Here is a 23,130-nt window from a genome sequence, read left to right on the forward strand (position 1 = left end):
GGGCGAGATTATAGATGGCACTATCCCGATTCCGTAGCGTGGAGATTGAAAGATTGTATGTGAGTGCATGGAACGACAACACTGCGTGGAGATTGGATGCGATGCGGATATAATTATATTCGTACCTAAGGGAGAGAAATGCGCGCGAAAGCAACACAAAAGTTATCACTCAAGACCACTGTTGTATACCGTTTTATCAAACTTAAAAGGTGAAGGGGAAGGGGAAAGGGAACTCACACTTCTTTTATTATTATTTTTATCTTGAGTTTCGTCATATAAATTTTTGACGTTATTCGAATAGCAAAGTACGTTTCTTGGTGCAGGCTCGTATCAAGGTGGTGGGCCCAGGGGCCCGCCCCCCCCCCCCCCAGCTGGCTGTCGAGTTATTTTTTTTTTAAATGGGCCTACTGCAACATTTTATCTCATGAAAGGGCCTAAAGTACAGTTTCACTCAATAGAAAAGAGCAGACGTGTTTTATTGTCCCTGTTAAACCAAAGACCTATCTATAGGTCTTTGGTTAAACAAAGGGAAAAGCGCAAATTTACTCGCCAGTGGAGATAAGCCCCTAGGCAATGTTTCCTTATCGCCTTGTACACACATCACCTATCAGTCAATTACCCCTTGTGATCCTGAATGCTTCATCTATCGATGATTGATTTAACAGGTCTTTTGATTGGCCAAGGAAACAAAAGCAGCGAATGGAAACAACTGATACAAAAGTCCGTAGGTCTTGAAATTGCTGACGTTAATAATTGGTGAAAAACAAACAATATTGGAAGCAATAAGAGAGGTGATGTGGATAATCGTCTTTGTCCAAGTCAAAGACCCATTACTTCGTCAAAAATTAATGAACCGGAACGAAACTGATACTTCATCCGTAAGTCATGTAGGTAGACTCACACACCCAATATCGGGTAAATATCTTAAGGCTATTTGAAAAAAGGCCGGACAATGAAATGCCGGACGGACGGACGGACGGTCCGAATGCTATATGCCATCCTACCGGGAGCATCAACATCAGCTCTATATTTTAAAAAGTTGCGTTAAAACCTCATGACAACGGTTATTACAGTTCGATTGGTCATTGTCGGCTCGGGTACTCTTGAAATGTACTCCTAGTACTCTTAAGCATACTTTAATGTATCCCGGGACCAATCGAGCGTTATTATAGAGATTTGTTTAAAGTCCAAAGCCCATAACTACGCCAAACAGTATTGGACCGGAACGAATTTCACACTTCATCTGTTGGTTATGTAGGCAGACTCACATACCAAAATTCTGATCAATATCTGAAAGCGTTGCGTCAAAAACCTCCGCAAAACGGTTATTATAGAGAAAATTCTTATCAAATGTTGGAGTTGTAGAGATTGTGATGGTTTATCTGTGTTGATGATGGTGAAAGTTAAAATGTGTAGTAGATGACAAACATGTTATTAGGAATTTATTTTTAAACTTTAGAGGAGGTTTGAATTCAAAGCGAAAATCCTATTATGATAATATGCCAGACATACTTGGTTATACATTTCTTAATAAAATTGTTTGATTTTCAAAGTTTGCTTTCCTTTTTCATCAAAAATCATGCATTTCTTAAATCTAAAGCTTTAAACATTGGTGTGAATTTCACACCAATCTTTAAAGCTTTAAACTTCAGAAAGTTGATGATTTACATGTTTTATAATTCCATTAATTTATGTCACAAAATAAGTTTTTTTCAAGCATAAAAATTGACCTTAAAACGTGCCACATTAAAAAAATCGGAAGGGGAGACCCCTCCCGCACCCTCCCCACTTGCCAGTCAAAATATCCTGCGTACGGCCCTGTGGTGTGTTTAATAATGTGTTCAATGAAATATACTATACATAAACCAGTTCCGTCATATTAACAACTAAACGTTAAATAAGTTTATTGGTGTGTTAAAAATATATAAATAAACAAATAATAAACGAGTTTGGTTATCCGTATTTTGTTCTTGTTTCGGTTATTTAAAATTCGGAAAACGATCTATTATGTGTTGAAAAACGCTATAAAGAAAACAGCTTGGTGTTCTGTATTTTGTTTGTGTTTAAGCAATTTGAGAATTGGAACACGAACTTATATATGTTTATTTTCCTTTTTCGTTTTCGTTAATGCAGACCGTAAAAAGGAAAAAGGTACCGATTTGTAATTGTTTCTTTTTTGTATAACAAATTAGGAAATCAGTACATAGTTACACGATTATACATGCTGTATGATAATCTTGAAAATAAATAAATGAACAAAACATTACATTTTCATTCTGGATACGAATTATTTGAAGAAAATAAATGTTAAATATATAATTGTAAACGCATGTAAAATTGTAAATTTGTTTGTAATGTCCACACTGAGTATACTTGATTTTATATAGATGATGTTGACTAATACTTTAACACATTTATTCCTAGCGTCATGCGGCGTCTCATCAGGGTCTGCGCTGTTTGCTTAAAGATTTTTTTGTAAGAAATGTGCTTAATATAGTGATAAATATACTACACATCCCTTATATTGGAAATAAATTGATCCAATTTAGAAGGATGGGAGAGTCCACTAGGCATAAACCATCACATCCGGTCCATGGTAAAGTGCGAAATATAATCGCAAAGTTTACGTTTTTTAAGGACAGGGAATTAGTAAGAAAACAGTGGAAACATCTTTCAGGTACAAACTACCAAATGCACGAACAGTTTCCACCGGAAGTGCTAGAGAAACGGCGCAAACTGGTTCCCCACATGAAAGATGCCAGAAAGGAGGGTAAACGTGCGTGGATCGCATACGATACCCTGTACGTCGATGGCAAGCCGGTACGTCCCTAGGAACACGGCGAGGGTGAGCTATCGATACTTTCGTGGAACGTACATGGACTGACGAGAGACAAAAAAGAATCTGACGATTTTGTAAATATTCTTAAAAATTATGACATATGTTTTCTGTATGAATCTTGGTGTGACTCGACAAGTAATGTTCAGTTTAACGGATATTTATCTCACAATTTTTATCGTACATTCAAACATAAAAATGCCAAACGTAATAGTGGTGGAATTGTTTTACTTTACAAAGAATATTTAAAGAATGGAATACATATAATAAAAAACCATTACGACACTATAATTTGGTTGAAATTAGATCGTTCCTTTTTTAATACTGCAAAAGATATATATTTATGTGGATCATATATTTGGGGTGATGATTCGCCTATATATAATATTTTTAACGTTGATTTATTTGAGATTTTAGAGCATGATATATGTTTATATGATAATCTTGGTTGTGTGTATATATGTGGAGATTTTAACAGTAGAGTTGGTGATAAGAAAGATTATATTGTTTGTGACAAATTTAATAGTTGTATCGATAGCAACGATTATACTTCAGATTGTATCCCTGACAGGGCCTCATTATATAAATCACTCAACAGTCACGGGATAAAATTGCTCGATATTTGTAAAGGCTCGTCGTATTGATAAGTGTACAGAAGGCGTTATAATCCCTTTGCATAAAAAAGGTTCTGTGAACGATGTCAATAACTATAGAGGGATTACTCTAGTAAGTTGTTTTTCAAAATTATTTTCCACGATTTTAAATAAGCGCATCGAAAGTTTTTGCAATGAAAATACTATTATTTCGGATGCGCAGTTCGGATTTCGGAAAGGATATTCGACTGTTGATGCTATTTTTATACTGATGTCAATTGTTCAAAATTATTTAAATGAAAATAAACGTTTGTATGTAATTTACGTCGACATGTTAAAATGTTTCGATAGTATATACCGTAATGCATTATGGTTGAAAATGTTTAAGTCTGGTATTCAAGGCAAATTGCTTAGAATAGTTAAGGATATGTATTCAAATGTCAAGTCTCGTGTTAAATCATGTTCATCTTACTCAGATTATTTTAGTTATGCTGTTGGCCTGAGACAAGGGGAGGTAATGTCACCGATTTTGTTTTCTTTATTTGTTGAAGACCTTGAACTCTACCTACAAGATAGCATTAACTCTGGCTTGAATATAGAAGATATTGTGTTAATTTTATTATTATTTGCGGATGACATGGCTATTTTAGGCAAATCACCAGCTGAAGTGCAAACTCATTTAGATAACTTATACTTATATTGCAATTCTTGGGGGTTAAATGTAAACACTGATAAAACAAAAATAATGGTTTTTCGGAAGAGGGGCGGACTAAAAGATAACGAAAACTGGACATACAATGGTAATATTATTGAAGTGGTTGACAACTTTAATTATTTAGGCACAGTGTTAAATTATACCGGAAGTTTTAAACTTACTCAGGAGCATTTGGTTGGTAAAGCCCTTAAAGCCATGAATACATTATTGTTTAAATGCAAAGAATTTGACATAAAACCAAAAATATTTTGTCAGTTGTTTGACTCATTTGTGGGTTCTATATTAAATTATGCTTCAGAAGTATGGGGCTTCACCAAGTCAGATGATATTGAACGTATACATTTGAAATTCTGTAAACGATTGCTGCAGGTGAAAATAAATACATGTAATGTTGCTGTTTATGGAGAATTAGGTAGATTCCCATTGTATGTAAACAGATTTGTTAAAATTGTTAAATATTGGTCTAAGGTTCTCAACAATGAGAATATCATAATGCAAACTGTATACAAACAAGCCTTGAATGATTGTAATAAAGGTTGTACAAACTGGGTCTCAAATGTAAAGAATTTGTTAAATAATTATGGATTTAGTTATGTTTTTGAAAATCCAAACGTTGTACAAGTTAATAGTTTTATCAGCGAATTCAAATGTAGACTTGTTGATAATTTTAAACAAGAGTGGTACGGTAAATTGAATAATAGTTCTGTTTTAGTGATGTACAAAGTTATTAAAAGCTGTTTGGATTATGAAGCATATTTAGACTTAGTTCCCAGACGTTTGCGATTATTTTTTGTAAGATTAAGAGTCTCTGCGCATCCGTTGAGAATCCAAACGGGCAGATACGCCCAAAATAACATACCACGAAATGAGCGTTATTGTTTATGTTGTAATGACTTGGATTTAGAGGATGAATACCATTTTATATGTATATGCCGTTGTTACACGGATTTAAGAAAAAAATATTTAAACCGTATATTTTATATTAACCCATCAGTATATAAATTCCAAAAGTTATTAATTTCCTGTGATAAATCAGTTATTTTCAATGTATGTAAATATATCAAAGAAGCTCTTGTTATTAGAAATACGATTTTAAATAATACTGTTTAATACAATTTATTACCGCCTTGATAGTTTATAAGTATTTGTACTCGTTAATGTGTATTTTATGTTATTTAATATTGTGTTGTTAAATAGTTACGTGACAGAAAAAATGTATATACTTTAGTATGAAGACGATGTACTTGTGTATAAGTCGGAATAAACTGTCTGTCTGTCTGTCTGTCTGTCTGTAAATGGTCGCATTGGTAATAGTGATCAGTATACATTTTTGTCAAATAACGGCTGTTCAGTGATCGATTATCTTTTAACAAAAGAAAACTACTTTTCACACATACAACAATTTTGTATACAAAGTTTTAATGAATGGAGTGACCATGCACCGCTCTGCTTTTCATTGTTATGCAATAATAGATTTCATAGCGAAGAAAGCCAATCAGGTATTAAATATAAATGGAATGATTCCCTGCGGGAACAATTTCGATCAGGGATTATTCGAATTTTACCAACTTTTAATGATATTGTGCGTAATACCAACTGCCCTGACAGGGACTCAATTAATGTTTTGATTGATAAGTTTTCAAATACTATCCGCGATGTTGCGGATCCATTGTTTGCCAAAGAATGTTTTTATTCAAATGATGTTTATTTTGAGGGTTACAGTAAAAGAGAAAGATTGGTTTGATCATGATTGTAGAGTTGCGCGTAATATGTATTTAGAAGCGCTAAGGTTGTTTAATGTAGACAAAAGTAATACAAACAGGTCTATTTTGTGTGATGCAAAAACTAATTACAAAAATATTGTTAGAAAGAAAAAGCACGCCGATTATAATAAACGTATGTCCGAGTTAGCTAATTTACGCAAAAGTAGGCCAAGAGACTTTTGGAAACATTTTAAATCTAGATCTTCCAAAACATCTTCCAAAATTTCTCTAGATGAATTTAAACATTATTTTGAAAATTTAAGCGCAGACATTGCTACGGATAAGAATAATGATGCTGAAAGTTTTAATAGTTTTTATAACTTTGATAATCCTAATACTGTTTACCCGGAGCTTGATGATCCAATTACAGTTCAAGAAATAATAAATGCTGTTAAGCTACTGAAGCGGAACAAATCTTGTGGCAGTGATAATCTTTTGAACGAGTATTTTATTGAAAGTGTTGATATATTAGCCTTACATATATGTGATTTATTTAATTGTGTATTGAACTCAGGATATTATCCTGAAAAGTGGACCGAGGGAATTATTGTCCCTCTACACAAGAAAGGTTCAAAAGAAGATGTAAATAATTATAGAGGGATTACTTTAGTTAGCTGTTTATCTAAGCTCTTTACAACCGTTTTAAACAATCGCATTGAAAATATTTGTTACGAAAATAATACTATTTCGGACGTCCAATTCGGATTTCGGAAAGGGCGGTCTACGACAGATGCAATATTTATTCTTCATTCTCTTGTTCAAAACTTTTTATTTGAAAATAAGAGATTATATGTAATTTTTGTGGACATGATGAAATGTTTTGATACTATATATAGAAATGCATTATGGTTAAAAATGTATAAATGTGGCATACAGGGTAAAATTCTTAGAATTGTTAGGGACATGTATCAAAAAGTTAAATCTTGTGTTAAGTCATTGTCTTCATATTCTGACTATTTTTCTTACGCAGTGGGGCTCAGACAGGGCGAAGTTATGTCCCCCTTATTATTTTCTTTGTTTGTAGAAGATCTTGAGTTGTTTTTACAAAATGATTTACAATCCGGATTGAATATTGACGACATTGTATTGATTTTACTGTTATTTGCTGATGATATGGCTATTGTAGGTAAAACACCCAATGAAATTCAAAACCACTTAGATAATCTATATTATTATTGTAATTTATGGGGATTGAAAGTAAATACAGAGAAAACAAAAATTACAGTATTTCGGAAAAGAGGCGGATTATTGCCAAATGAAAAATGGACCTACAATGGCCATGGCATACAAGTTGTGAATGATTTTAATTATCTTGGGGTTGTTTTTAATTATACTGGGAGTTTCACATTGAATCAGGAACACCTAACGGGTAAAGCTTTAAAAGCAATGAATATTTTATTGTCTAAATGTAATGACTACGATTTAAAACCCAAGATACTTTGTCAATTATTTGACGCATTTGTTGGATCCATTTTAAATTATGCTTCGGAAGTCTGGGGCTATACTAAAAGTAAGGAACTTGAAAGAATCCATTTGAAATTTTGCAAACGATTACTAAAGGTAAAACTTAACACATGTAATGCTTGTGTTTATGGTGAGCTGGGTAGATATCCCATGTATATACATAGATATGTACGTGTAATTAAATATTGGTTTAAGATATGTAGATCTGAAAATATCATTATTAAAACCATATATAATTTGGCCGTCTCAGATTATCATAAAGGCTGTCATAATTGGATATTTAATGTTAAAAAAATGTTTGATGACTTTGGTTTTAGTTATGCATTTGATGATATAAACACTATTAATATTGAGATTAACTCATTTGTAGAGGAATTTAAACGGAGAGTTTATGATAACTTCACACAGGACTGGTATAGAACCTTAAATAATAGTTCGATGTTAGATGTTTATCAAAATTTTAAAATCAATTTTGAATATGAGTCGTACTTAGACATTTTACCAAGAAGTTCAAGATACTTTTTTACCAGATTAAGATTGTCAGCCCATCCACTGCATATTCAAACCGGTCGTTATGCAAGAGACGTCGCTAGAAATCAGCGTCACTGCATGTGTTGCAATTCGACCGATATTGAAGATGAATTTCATTTTATTTGCATTTGCCCGGCGTTTAGAAACATTAGAAAAAAATACATAAAACCATGTTATTACAAAAGGCCATCTATGTATAAATATTTAAGTTTACTGCAATCGAATAATAAAATAGAACTTATAAAAGTATGTCTCTTTGTTAAAGAATCACTTAAAGTTCGAACATCTATTATTAACGCAATAATTCTTTAGATGTTCATCCTCTTTTCTTTGTTCTTTTTTCTTTTTTCTGTCTTTGTTGTTTTTATATTTAATTTACTTTGTTAGCTAAGTAGATCATTTGTAAATACGTGTAAAAGTTTGTACCTATCACAATTGACATTGTACTGTGTTCATAATGTGTTGTTGACGATGTACATTGTATAAGTCAAAATAAACTGTCTGTCTGTCATAAATGGGTTAATATAAGTTCTCGAACAGAAAACGCTTGAGGGGTGTCTATTTACCAAATCTAAAACTGTCATTAATTTTTAATTTTACTTCCTCGTGCCGCAGGCTTCTGTAGTGTCATCGTCACCTTAAACAAATAATAGTACAGCATTTGGACAACACAAAGGCTAAGCGTACAAAACTGGTACCTTAATTAATTGTCATGAACACATATGCAATAATTTAAACAAATTATCGTGTTGGTTAAAATGGCTGAATTTTCGAAGAAACGTATTTTATTCACCGCCGTAAGTGCTATGTGTGTTTTGACCGTATTGTCTTTGTATGGATATTACACAGAAATATCGTGTGAAGGTTCAAACAACGTAAGTATAGTGTGTTATTATTAAATAAAATATATTTATGAACATATTTAAATAACATGCAAATTTCCTAGGGATATCGTGTGGAAGTTCAAACATCCTAAGTATGGTTGAATAAAAACAAATAAAATACATATTTTAATTTATTTAAATTACATTTTAAAGCTATTTATGCCTCCCCGCCCTTTTTCCAAGAGAATTTTTAAGGCAATAATGATGAAGACGATGGTAGACGTCCGGCAAATCTCTCTGGCGTATGTTATCTTTTATAATACATATGATTAGATTGGTAACTTCACTTAAATGTATTATCAAATAAGTTTTTCTTACTGATATAAAATTTACGACGTGCCTCTTGTGATTTAATATCTGTGACGAAAAACACCAATTTCCGCTATACTTCTTGGTTTTTTATAGTGCAATGTTATTTAAAAAAATAAATAAAAAATTAGCGAGCGAATCCAAAACATATTTTGGATTGTGTGTCTGCCATTCATAATTTGAAACTTCGATCGGAATAAAATGCATCGCTCTGACCAGTCATCAGATTTAATCAATAGTGTTTTGGTGAGCATGTTGAGCATTCGATACAAACGTTTCTAAAAGGTTTAACCCATTTATGCCTAGTGGACTCTCCCATCCTTCTAAATTGGATAAATTTATTTCCAAAGTTAGGGATGTCTAGTATATTTATTTCTATATTTAGAATATTTCTTACAGAAAGTCATATAAGCAAACAGCGCAGGTCATGATGAGACGCCGCATTATGCGGTGTCTCATCTGGGTCTACGCTGTTTGCCAAGGCCTTTTGTTCTAGACGCTAGGCATAAATGGGTTAAACTAGGTTCAGATCAATGTATGAAAGGAAGTGTCTATCGTTACAATTGTTCTATTGTTACAAGTATTGGATTTAAGTTGTCATTGAGGTAAGCATGTTGTTTATTTAATTTAGTGTGATGACTCCTTTTAAAGCTCAAATAGTTTCATCGATATAATCTACAGTTTCAATTTTAACCCATTTATGCCTAGCGTCTAGAAAAAAGGCCTTGGCAAACAGCGTAGACCCAGATGAGACGCCGCATAATGCGGCGTCTCATCAGAATCTGCGATGTTTGCTTTAATGAATTTCTGTAAGAAATATTCTAAATATAGAAATAAATATACTAGAAATTTTGAAAATAAATTGATCCAATTTAGAAGGATGGGAGAGTCCACTAGGCATACATGGGTTAATGGATTTATCTATTTTCCCCATTGTGTCTTACGTTCCCCTTTTTTCGAATGTTCGTTGATTTTTTTGCTGAATTGTATACTATGGGTATCACCGTTGGCTAAGACTGTGTGTGGGCGACATTTCGTTCAGTACAGGTCGCGATATCGGTTTAATTTCGTTTTACTTCAGGGGTCAGTGGTTTGAGCCCAGTTTAGGGTTACTTTTTTCTTTCTTTAATGTTATTAATTTTTTACTGGAGCTTTTTATATCAAATCAATATAAATCATTTAATGACAAACTTCATTACATGCCACTTTCTGTGAAAAGGTCTCTTTAATGTATGTGCGTAAAGTGTCGTCCCAGATTAGCCTGTGCAGTCCTCAAGGGAAAATCAGGGACGACACTTTCCACCTAACTAGAATTTCGATTAGAAGAGACTTCTCTTGAACAAAAAACCCGATTAAAAGGAAAGTGTCGTCCCTTTACGGATTGCATAGGTATCTTAGACAACGCTTTGCGCGCATGCATTGAGTACAGGTTTCGCAAAACGCGACACATTTCATATGATTTTAAAGGGGCAACACATACAGCGGCTTGAAGCGGCGGATTTTACGATCCCCAGCGATGACGTGTTGGCCAACATGACTAGAGCGGACTGGCTAAACGTATTCTGGAAGTAAGAGCATAGATACATAATTCGTGTTTATATAGCATTTTCGTGTGTGTGTTTTCGTGTTTGACAAAACGAAAATCGAAAATACACTCATATCAGTTCTTTTTCCGATTTTCAAATAACCAAAAAAAAAGAAATACAGAAAAACGTATTGTTTTTGGTATAGCGTTTTCGCTGGACTTATTATAATACAAAATGTACGAAACGTATTTATCGTTTCATACACCGTTTCAATGCAAAACTAAGAAAACAAGGGCTGTTTGTAAAACATGCATGCCCCCCATATGGGCTGTCAGTTATAGTGACAGCCATTGTGTGATTACGTTTTTTGTCACTTTGAACTTGACCTTTGACCTAGTGACTTGAAAATCAATTGGGGTCATCTGCCAGTCATGATCAATGTACCTATGAAGTTTCATGATCATAGGCCTAAGTATTCTTGAGTTATCATAAGGAAACAATTTTACTGTTTTGAGTCACTGTGACCTTTACCTTTGACTTAGTGACCTTAGAATTAATAGGGGTCACCTGCAAGTCATGATCATTGTACCTATGAAGTTTGATGATCCGAGGTGTAAGCCTTTTTGAGTTATCATCCGGAAACCATTTTACTGTGTCGAGTCACCGTGACCTTGACCTTTGACCAAGTGACCTGAAAATCAATAGGGGTTATCTGCGAGTCATGATCAATGTACCTATGAAGTTTCATGATCCTAGGCGTAAGCGTTCTTGAGTTATCATCCGGAAACCATTTTTCTGTTTCGAGTCACTGTGACCTTGACCTTTGACCTAGTGATCTGAAAATCAATAGGGATCATCTGCGAGTCATGTTCAATGTGCCAATGAAGTTTCATGATCCTTGGCATAAGCGTTCTTGAGTTATCATCCAGAAACTATTTTACTATTTCGGATCACCGTGACCTTGACCTTTGACCTAGTAACCTGAAAATCAATAGGGGTCATCTGCGAGTCATGTTCAAAGTACCTATGAAGTTTCATGATCCTAGGCATAAGCGTTCTGGAGTTATCATCCGGAAACAATTTAAATATTTCGGGTCACCGTGACCTTGACCTTTGACCTAGTGACCTGAAAATCAATAGGGTTCATTTGCGAGTCATGATCAATGTACCTATAAAGTTTCATGATTCTAGGCGTAAGCGTTCTTGAGTTATCATCCGGAAACCATCTGGTGGACGGACCGACGGACCGACCGACCGACCAACCAACCGACCGACCGACGGACCGACCGACATGAGCAAAACAATATACCCCCTCTTCTTCGAAGGGGGGCATAATAAATGTATGAAATTGTGAATTGTGTGTTCCTGTTTACCGTGTTGTGTTTGATTAATCTGAAACGAGTGGGCTGCGGTTTCGAGAGATAAATCCTGATTGACGTTCTTGTGCACTTCTCTCCCGTTTCTACGAATTAGCCTTTACACATATGAGTCGTGTTGTGAGAAAACTGGGCATAATGCATGTGCGTTAAGTGTCGTCCAAGATTAGCCTGTGCAGTGAGCACAGGCTAATGAGCGACGACACTTTCCGCCTTAAAAGGATTTTTGCTAAGAAGAGACTTCATTTAAACGAAAAATGTCATAAAAGCGGAAAGTGTCGTCCCTGATTAGCCTGTGCGGACTGCACAGGCTAATCTGGGACGACACTTTACACACATGCATTATGCCCAGTTTTCTCAGAATACGACTCATATATGCAACCAAGTACTTTTTTCAACTCGGTTTTAACGATTTAAATATAACTCCAAATCATTATATATAAAAAAAAATTAATAAGAAAACTTTATTTACCTCGTCAATAGGTATGTGTAGGTCGAGGCCATCCTACTCCATACCTTACACACATTATGTGTTAGTAGCAATTAAATACAGCCTGTGTTAGTATACAACTAAATGATTTGCACGTTTATAAACAGCGGATGCAAGTTTATATTTAGCAATGTACAATGTATGCATGTATACATAGATACATAGTAGAGGAAAACTTTGTATCATAATATTTGTTTAATTATAATATCTTTATCAGGGTCTTCCCCAGGCCATTTAAGCGCCCCTTGCCGGGGCGCTTGAATTTCGAAATCAGAGTCCCCGGGGCGCTTGAAATTTTCCGATCAGTGTATTTTTCAGTAAAAGAAAGTGGAGATTGTCCAAAAAAATCAAGGTTTCCCTATCAGTGTATCATTATTCCCTGTTTTAAAAGAGCACTCGGTACCTACTTTCACAAGTAATCGCCATAAACACCACATGGGGTAATGAATAATCCACTGATAAGAGAATAGCATGAGGCGCGTATCGATTATTCTAGCCACATTACACGGTCATTTAAATGCTGACAAGGATGTATCTGGTAACTTTCCAGTCGTCAAACTGTGAAGTTCGTCGTCCAATTGGTTACGCGAATGCTTATGAGGGCGGGGTTAACTATCGACCATTATTTTTGATTGACGTCGGGCATGAAGTAAGAGTTTATCGCAGCTTGATTAGCAAGAAGTTGTACCATTTGAGTAATATAAAACCGGTAATTAGTACAGTACAGAACATTAAAGACGGTTTCGGGCATCATCATCACACCTTTTTACTGTAAACAAGTGTTACCTATGACTCATAATTAATACGAGAAATTAATTGCAAGTGGTAAACAATTAATTATTATAGCGAGTAAGTTGTGCAAATGACTCCCAGTTACAATTATGTGATAACAATTAATTTAATTCCAGTACATGTTTATTTCAACATGTCCATTTATAGAACTGATTCACCTCGTTTTTCTGACATTTATTCGACACGTAATGCGCTTTAACAAATTTTCGTTGAATTAATTACGCACACTTGTAAATGTTTCGTCCGATACTCGATAGTTAGAAGACTGATGATGGCAACCGGCCGTGATCCTCGTGGACAACGTGAATTTCATGCATAATTCCGTCAAAACATTTATCGACTCGTAAAGTGTGTAAACAAATTATCGTTGAATTTATAACGCAACGGTTAATATTTGTTGAAATCTCAAATGGGAATAATTAAATTTGTAATCCGAAACCCATTACCGTAAGTCGATGTTAACGCGTTTTTAATCCGAAACACACTTCCGAATGTAAATGTTACCGCAACGTTAAATATTTTTGCTTCAAATTAGCAGTGCAAATTTATTTTGTGTCGAATCTTTTTCTCAATTAAAAAGAGCGCGAAAATTATGCAGCATGTACAACGTCGCGTCTATTGCATACAAATGGCGTGTATTGAGCGTTTTAACAAGCACACAACAGGTCAGGGGATTGAAGCATATTCAGAGGCAATATTTCATCAAATCTATAAATAGTCACTTAAAAAATGGCAAGGTTTGTGTTAAAGAAATAACTGAAAGCTTTTATCGTAAATATTTACCAGAAAGAGATTGATAAAAACGGAATAAATGGGATTATCGGGTAATAAATAGAAGCTTGAAAAATAGTTAGTATACAGTAATAGAGTCGGATTGAAACGGATGTATTGGGGAATCGTTCGAGTCGGGATTTTACTATCTGTGCGGAAAAGTTTTAAAACAATTAAACAATATAAAAAAAATATATTTTTTATATGACTGGGGGATTTTTTTTGAAGAGTCATAGCGCACCAAATGACGTCTTTTGACGCTGTTTTTTTTTAGTTATAACGCACCACAGAACGTGAATTGACACGTTAAATTAAAAAAAAATCAACGTCGGCAGGGGACACCCCTCCCGAACCCACCCCCGGGCCGCCTGAACAAATTCCTGGGAAGGCACTGCTTTATCGATGGCTAAGTAAAAGACCTAAGTGCTTATAACGATACAGGTTTTCCAGCATTTAGTAAATGTCGTTTTCGTATTACCGATAGTGAAAAAAGACAACTTCGGTTTTGAACTATGATAGAAATAACAACCCATTGTTTGGCATAGATTTATATATGCATTTAGTCGTTATTAAGGGTAATTCAAATAACCATGTGGTTATTTGATGTAACCGAAATATAACTGCCTTCGGCAAATAAGCGTATACAACGTATCAATATGTCAGAAATGTCGTTAACATACACAACATGAAGGTAGAAGACCTAACAGAAACTTGGGGTACCGGTACTTCAGTTTTGATACATTTGTCATTTGCAAAAGTAAAATCGACTAAAACGCTTCGGGTCGGATACATGATAGTTTGCTTCTTGCTTAATCGAAGGCGCCTATTGCCATCCTGCTAAGCGCTTGACATAAAGGATTGGAATCGTGAGTACAAAAGTCCATCAGTAAAAGTGTCTTATGAATCAAAACAAGACAGACAGACAGACAGACAGACAGACAGACAGACAGTTTATTCCGACTTATACACAAGTACATCGTCTTCATACTAAAGTATATACATTTTTTCTGTCACGTAACTAGGTATAACAACACAATATTAAATAACATAAAATACACATTAACGAGTACAAATACTTATAAACTATCAAGGCGGTAATAAATTGTATTAAACAGTATTATTTAAAATCGTATTTCTAATAACAAGAGCTTCTTTGATATATTTACATACATTGAAAATAAATGATTTATCACAGGAAATTAATAACTTTTGGAATTTATATACTGATGGGTTAATATAAAATATACGGTTTAAATATTTTTTTCTTAAATCCGTGTAACAACGGCATATACATATAAAATGGTATTCATCCTCTAAATCCAAGTCATTACAACATAAACAATAACGCTCATTTCGTGGTATGTTATTTTGGGCGTATCTGCCCGTTTGGATTCTCAACGGATGCGCAGAGACTCTTAATCTTACAAAAAATAATCGCAAACGTCTGGGAACTAAGTCTAAATATGCTTCATAATCCAAACAGCTTTTAATAACTTTGTACATCACTAAAACAGAACTATTATTCAATTTACCGTACCACTCTTGTTTAAAATTATCAACAAGTCTACATTTGAATTCGCTGATAAAGCTATTAACTTGTACAACGTTTGGATTTTCAAAAACATAACTAAATCCATAATTATTTAACAAATTCTTTACATTTGAGACCCAGTTTGTACAACCTTTATTACAATCATTCAAGGCTTGTTTGTATACAGTTTGCATTATGATATTCTCATTGTTGAGAACCTTAAACCAATATTTAACAATTTTAACAAATCTGTTTACATACATTGGGAATCTACCTAATTCTCCATAAACAGTAACATTACATGTATTTATTTTCACCTGCAGCAATCGTTTACAGAATTTCAAATGTATACGTTCAATATCATCTGACTTGAAGGTTTTATGTCAAATTCTTTGCATTTAAACAATAATGTATTCATGGCTTTAAGGTTTTTTTTTTGTTTTTTTTTTTTTGTTTTTTTTTTTTGACAAGGATGTCCTCAACTAACAATGGTGACTTTATGATAACACTTGGTTATTTTGATAAGTTTAAAATAACTTTTCCGTGATAAAACCGACTCGTGGCAATGACTTATTTAGCTGTGGTAACCAAGAGTTAACCAACATGTGGGAACGACTTTGTAATCGTTTTAAATTATATCTAGATAAATTATAGAAATTAATATAATAATGCGTGTGAACGAGATTATTAACTCGTGACAACGACACAATCAATACTAAAAAATCTGCGGTTTGAGTTTTGTTACAAACTCGATCCTTGCTTATATAAAGTAAAAAATACATCTCACAGCATGAGCACGGATGGCCGAGTGGTGTATGCGGCGGCCTTTTTACTCTAGGACACTAGGAGTCAGTGGTTCGAGCCCAGTTGAAAGTCACTACTATTTTAAATTGTATTCTTGTTTTCTTGTTTTTTATTACTAGAGATTTTTAGATCCAAATGTTTAAATGTATCAATATAAAGTATCAATGTAATGACAATCTTCAATACATGCCAAAATCTGCGAAAAGGACCCTTTAAAGTAAGCAGATTTATTTTCCGTATCTTGTTTTTGTTTTGGTGATTTGAATATCGGATTACGATGTGTTGACTTTCGTGTTTCGTTTTGTCGTGTGACCTATTCCAAATGTATTCGTATTAAATGTGTGTTTTATTATATTCCAATAATGGTTTAGATCCTAATGGAAGTACGAGAATATATAGAATTAACTTTCCCGAATCGTAGAAGTATTCCTTATATATCTGTATAAAATGCTAGCAAAGTTATTTGTGGAAGTATATAAATGAATAGTAGTTACTTAAACTACTAAAGAATTATTCTTATAACAATTTAATAAGAATGCTAGATCAACCCTTTGTTGACATGTGAAACAAACACATCTTAAGCGACAATCTACATATTGCAAAAATCTTAGTGGAAATATGTAAATAGATATTTGTTACTTTTCCCAATGGTAGAAGCCCTATCATCTTGTGATAGCCTATTTCTTGAACACCTTTTAACGAAGGAACTCATGCGAAATATGATGCAGGTACATCAACCGCCTTCAGGCGCTGTGCAAGGACGTGATTAGGGTGGGGACTCTAAATGACGGGGGTAAAGAGATATGTGTAGACGAGCCTTACAGACCGCGGGCTCCTTGCATCATATACTCGTTCGGGTAAGTGCACGTCGACATTACATTCCTGTTTGAGGTGTACAAAATATATAACTTAACATGTATACGGTTGGCAGAAACCTTGGCGATTATGTTTAAGTACGTTTATTATGTAAGTGCAAAATGCGAAAATATTGCCACCCACAAAATTGAGTGTATATATTTATAATTTATATGTATACTTACTTGGGTGGGTGGACATGTTTTTACATTGTGATTGTATTGATCTTACAGATGTACATAATTGTGCTTAGGAACATCAAATATTATCTAGGTGTTTTCTCATTAAGGCTAGTAGCACATTAATAACCGTTTGGGAGGGTTCACACTACATGTATTTGGCTTGATGTACTTTATCCCTACGGGTTGGTTTACATTATCTGGTTAGTTGCACATCAAATACTTGTTTGAAGGTGTGTATATTTAAATTGACTTGTAATATATAATAGAATTATTCGATTGAGTGTAAATAATTTGGATTGGTGCACATTATATGCATCTTCCAAGGGTGTACATAAGTTTGCTTTGAGCACATTGGCTTATTGCACACTATATACCTCTGCGGGTTATGTATAGAAGTTGGCTTGGTGAACACTATATACACCTTCCCAAAGTGTATATAAGTTGGCTTTTAGTACATTGACTTTTTGCACACTTTATACCCCTTCGTGCAATTTATAGAAGTTGGCATTATAAACACACTCGACTGGGTGTACATAATTATGCTTGGTATGCATTATGCACTCGTTTGCATGGTATACATAATTTGGTTTGATAAACAATGTACAAATATTAATTTTGTTATGCTTTCCTTTCAGGATAAATAATAACTTTCTGTTTGACAATGCTGCCGTGGACTTGTTCGGTTGTGACGTGTATTGCTTTGATCCCAGGTATGTGAACTATCGTTGATCTAAATCAATCTCTTTCACATCTGCTATCTTTCACTCACCTTTGTAGTGTGCTCAGAAAGATGTCCCGTATAGTTTTTTTTTAACAATCCGACTTACGGATGTTTATTTCTGACATTCAGATAAAGGAAAAAGTTAGTGCTTATTGATGGCCCATGGCTTGTTAATGCTCGATTAGTCATGGTCGGCTTGGTTACTACTAAAACGTACCCTCTTAAGAATACTTAAATGTACCCTGGGTGCGGAAAATGTACTTAAACAGACCCAGGAATTCTAACGCTAAATTTGTCGTTGTGGGCTATTTTTTACAAATTATTTATGTTCATATGTATTAAAATATTATGTAAAATTGCCTCTGTATTAGCGAAACTCATACTCAATAAAGAATATCGAGGCAGTTTTTTTTTCAAGAATTGTGTTTCGTATTCAGTAGCGCGTGTTACGACATAATATTTTGGGCGAAAAATTAAACTCGAGTACAGTCTAAAATGGCCGGGTAAGTTTAAGTATATTTTCCGTGCCCGGTGCACATTTTTGTATACTTAAGAGTACGCGGGATACATGTAAGTAGTACGCGAGTCGACAGTGGCCAATCGAGCCTTATTAATATACATTCGATTACAATGACATCGATCGCTTGCAATTTTGAAGTTAATACTAAAATATTAGACTGACGGTTTACCCGACTTTTAGTCAACTGTTGATGTAACTTCCGGCATGGATCGGTTTTTAGGCTAAAAACCATATTCATCAAGTAACGCAACATAATATTTCCACTAATTAAAATTTACATTTATAATTAAAGCTCAAATGCGTGTTCTAATCTCAACGTTATTGTCTACATTATTAATGGAAACCTAGATCATACATTTTCATATAGCTATAACAAAATTGTGGAATAGATCTTTATGTTTAGATTGTAATATAAAACAAACAAAACACTGCAAACTATGTTGTCAGATCAAGTAAAAAATAAGCAATGTTCGGGCTTTATTTGTGATTTGACTAGTAACTATGCGCCGTTCTAGACAGCATGTATTGGGACTAAAGAGTTGATAAACTGGTTAACAAATGTATGTATCGACAACTACTAGTATTTGTATTATACAAGTAATTAGGAAACAATTAGGACCGATTTAAACTATATAAATGGCACACATTTTCAATATTTTAACAATCAAAACATAACTGACACAAATCGACCTAATTCCACGCAAAAATGTTTGCTTATTTCCAGCATGACGAATAGCTCTGGTCGTGTCTCGGAACACGTCTGGTTCTATAAGTTGGGCCTAGCGGGAGAAAATAAAGTGAATTCGAAAGGATGGAGTCTAAAAACACTGGACGCCATTAAACAAATGCTTGGACACTCGAACGTAAGACGAAATCATTTTATGAATAATATGGTTAAATACTTTTTTAGTTAACTTATTTGTTTAATGTATCCAGATCCAATTTTTCCGGTATATGCATTAAGCAGAATAAACATGGTACGTAATCTAAAGTGATGTGGAATCTGGATAGAGCCTGCTTTGCTTGTTTTTGGACACGTACTTAAAAAATAGCATAAAAGTGTAGGAACAATCCATTCAACATTTTGATAGTAGAAGAACTCATATTTTAGGAACGTATGATGATGACCTTTCCATTTGGTTCGGTAAATGTAGTTACTTGAGTGATCATGGTTAAATTTTTATCAAGTACTAGCTAGACACATTAAACGTACGTAAAATTATTTTAAAATAGTCTATTATAAGGGATTTATAATGTGGACATGTTTTATAATACCTTTATAGAAGATTTAGCAATAACCCCAAACAGAGACCGTCATCTGTCATTTTAAGGCTGATTCCGCTTTTCAAATCCGGCGTCATTTTCCCCTTCAAATGTCAAATTTTCTCACCAAACAATATCTTCTTAAAACTATTGAACATATCCAATAATTATATGTATATATGTATTTGTGTCATTATGTAATTGAAAAGAAACCCCATTAAATAAAATATAAAACACAAATTATCCCATCCCATGGCTTTGTGTGGAATTCCGATTGTAAAAACCATGCGAAATATTGATGATGTTATATCTTATTTAATTTAGTTATGTATGTCTTACTAATATTATGATTATTATTTATATCATAATGATCGTCGTCGCCATCCCCATCACAATCGTCATAATAATAATCAACACCAAAATAACAACAACAGCTTGAAGACTTATGTTTAGACATATAAGTTAACACTTTAGTTTATAAGTGTGTTATGTATAATTAGAGTCAAAGAATTATATGATGTATTAATACCGCTTTTCACCGTACCCTTTCAGAAAACCATAGACATCCTTAAGGTCGATATAGAGGGCGATGAATGGGCTTCACTTCTTCAGATGGTCCCGGCGGGGTCGCTTCGAAACGTCAAACAGATCGCCATGGAAACGCACTTCCTGTCCAAGCATCCGCACTTGTCGGAGATGTTCGGAAATGATCAAATACCCGGAAACATGCAGTTGTCTGCCCTTAGACAGCTATACGAGGCGGGTTTCCGGATATTTATGCGGGAACGCAACCTAGTGCTTCACCAGAAGTGGCCTGGGCTGACAAGACCGATCACCAATCTGAATGAAATTTCCTTGATCCAGGAAAATTTCGCTTATGCGTAATAATTGGGCTTATTTTCTGGTGCCCGATCGACCACGAACAATTTCCGAACATAGCATTATAGTAGGATATTTAATTGATTGTCGTCATTATCAGAATATCAATTTGACGGACGTCATTTCAAAGATCATCAACTTGGTTGGTGTTATTTTTGGATCACAAAATAGTTTGACCAAATATCTTAAAACAAGCTAAATGTCGATTAAATTGTCGGATATGTTTTGTGTTCTTCTATTAGTTATGCCCCCGGTAGGAGGGCATATAGTGATCGGACTGTCCGTCCGTCTGTCCGTCTTTCCGTCACACTTTGCGTTGAGGCTTCGAAAAATGCTCATAACTTCTATGTCTCTTGAGATGTTACCTTCATATTTGGTATGCATGTGTATATGGACAAGGCCTTTCCATACGCACACAAATTTTGACCCCTCTGACCTTGACGTTGAACTTAGGGTCGGCGTTTAGGTTTCGAAATCTGTGTTTAGGTTTCGAAAAATGCTCATAACTTCTATGTCCCTTGAGATATAACCTTCATTTTTGGTATGCATGTGTATATGGACAATGTCTTTCCATACGCACACACATTTTGACCCATGTGACATTGGCCTTGAACTTAGGGTCCGTGTTTAGGTTTCGAAAAGCTCATAACTTCTATCAAGCGTTTATGGGGGCATAAGTCATCCTATGGTGACAGCTCTTGTTTTTAATTATGTAATGCGCTTATGATATTAAACACTTGTGATGTTTTGAGGCTCGGCTTTTAAACGGCGTATCTGATACCACTTATTCTGAACTTTTATTATAGTTTTTCATTTATCAACGTTTTATCTGTTTTGAAAAAAAATTCGTTCATTCTCGTAACAACTTTCACCGTGAACATTGCAGAGTAAAAAAAACGTATCGAGCATGAAACAATAATAATTGTAACGGATTGACAAGGATATCAAGAACTATTTTACTTGCGCAAATGTTTGAAAGGTATATTTTATTAGGCATTTATTTATATAAATATTTTCTTTATTAGATAAAATATTTAAAATTACCGGAGAAATAATTCCTGATTACTTTTCTCAAAAGCGTAAATAGAGACTTCCTTTTTGAAAATGCTTGATTGATCTGAATTTCTTTGTCATGTCACGTGTCATGTCACGTGTATAATAGAAAATCATCAAACAGAATTGAATATGAATGGCAGATTAATGTTAATTCTACCGTTAGTGCTAACTAATTTATAGTAATATTCAAATTGAAATCGTTACATTTAATTAATTTTAAATTTTGAAATGCCTTACCTATGAGACAATATCTGGATGCTGCTGATTAAACCCACGTGGCATTAGAGCTGATCATCATAGTACAAAATGCATGTTAAAGTCCTGAGTATATGCAATAAAAATGTGTGCTAATCCGAGTTTGAAATCGTGTTTTCCATTCCACCTTTTCATTTCAAACGAGTTTTTCTTTGTTGAAGTTATATTAACAATAACCAAACTATAATATAGTCACAGGAATTTATCATAATGTACTCGGTCAACCCCTACTTAATAAAATGTTGTCAACACGTTTCTATATACATTATAGATGACACACGCCAAAATCCTTTTTTGCAAGCGCTTTGGCCACAACGAATTGAACATTTGTTCTACGGATTTTTGCCGACCCCCCACCCCCCTAAAAAATGGAGCGAGCTAGAGAAATAAAAATAAATTTATTTGTATTATATTTTTGGTTTAATCACGGGCGGAAAATAAAAAATACATATATTGTCTATGTAAAATGATGTGTTTTGCCAAATAAATGCACGATATCTTCAAAATACCAGTACAAGATCATTTAGTAGTAATAAGTGAGTTTAGCCCTTATCAAATCTTTGTAAAAATAAATAAAGAAATCTCCAATAGCTGTTCTGCTTACTCACACCAGGTAGTGATTACTTAAATTTAACACGGTACACTGTAGTTACAACATGAAACAATAAATAATACAATAAATAACAAGCATAAGCAGTGAGTTTTCTTCGCGTTATACATTACAGCCTTTATCTTTTTGATTGGGGATAGAGTGCGATAAACCATGAAATTGGGAAAATTGAATCAGTATTATTATGATTATAAATAACAGTTAACCAATTGTTACTAAGTGCATGCTCAACTGCTGTGTAAAATTTATATTATAAAACTGCTAGAGAATTAAACTGCTGTATGATTAACTCAATAAACCAATAAAGTTTATTTAAACAGTTTGGCTTAATTCTTTTTTTTTGCTGTTGAAATTTTGGCCAGACATTTTGGAAAAAATGCCCCGGGTGCAAGTTAACATTTCCA

At 34.1% G+C, this 23,130-nt stretch overlaps 1 protein-coding gene across 1 annotated transcript; it reads left to right on the forward strand.

The window, feature by feature from the left end:
• The first annotated feature begins 2,691 nt into the window (after positions 1–2,691).
• LOC127835734 (probable methyltransferase-like protein 24) lies at positions 2,692–23,020 on the forward strand. Its single transcript, XM_052362170.1, has 6 exons — positions 2,692–2,820; positions 10,563–10,663; positions 17,114–17,242; positions 18,058–18,132; positions 19,388–19,526; positions 20,479–23,020. The coding sequence occupies exons 1-6, from the start codon at positions 2,692–2,694 to the stop codon at positions 20,809–20,811; spliced, it is 906 nt and encodes a 301-aa protein (XP_052218130.1). The 3' UTR covers positions 20,812–23,020.
• Positions 23,021–23,130: the final 110 nt, after the last annotated feature.

This window comes from Dreissena polymorpha, chromosome 6 (assembly GCF_020536995.1).
Source record: "Dreissena polymorpha isolate Duluth1 chromosome 6, UMN_Dpol_1.0, whole genome shotgun sequence".
Taxonomy (NCBI): Eukaryota; Metazoa; Mollusca; class Bivalvia; order Myida; family Dreissenidae; genus Dreissena; species Dreissena polymorpha.

What these genes read in the sequence shown, in the direction of transcription:
- LOC127835734 (XM_052362170.1), top strand. Translation starts at nt 2,692, where the DNA reads ATGCACGAACAGTTTCCACCGGAAGTGCTAGAGAAACGGCGCAAACTG. An exon ending in TGTACGTCGATGGCAAGCCG is followed by an intron (nt 2,821 to 10,562) that starts GTACGTCCCTAG and finishes ATGATTTTAAAG; the next exon opens with GGGCAACACATACAGCGGCT. An exon ending in TGCATCATATACTCGTTCGG is followed by an intron (nt 17,243 to 18,057) that starts GTAAGTGCACGT and finishes CTTTCCTTTCAG; the next exon opens with GATAAATAATAACTTTCTGT.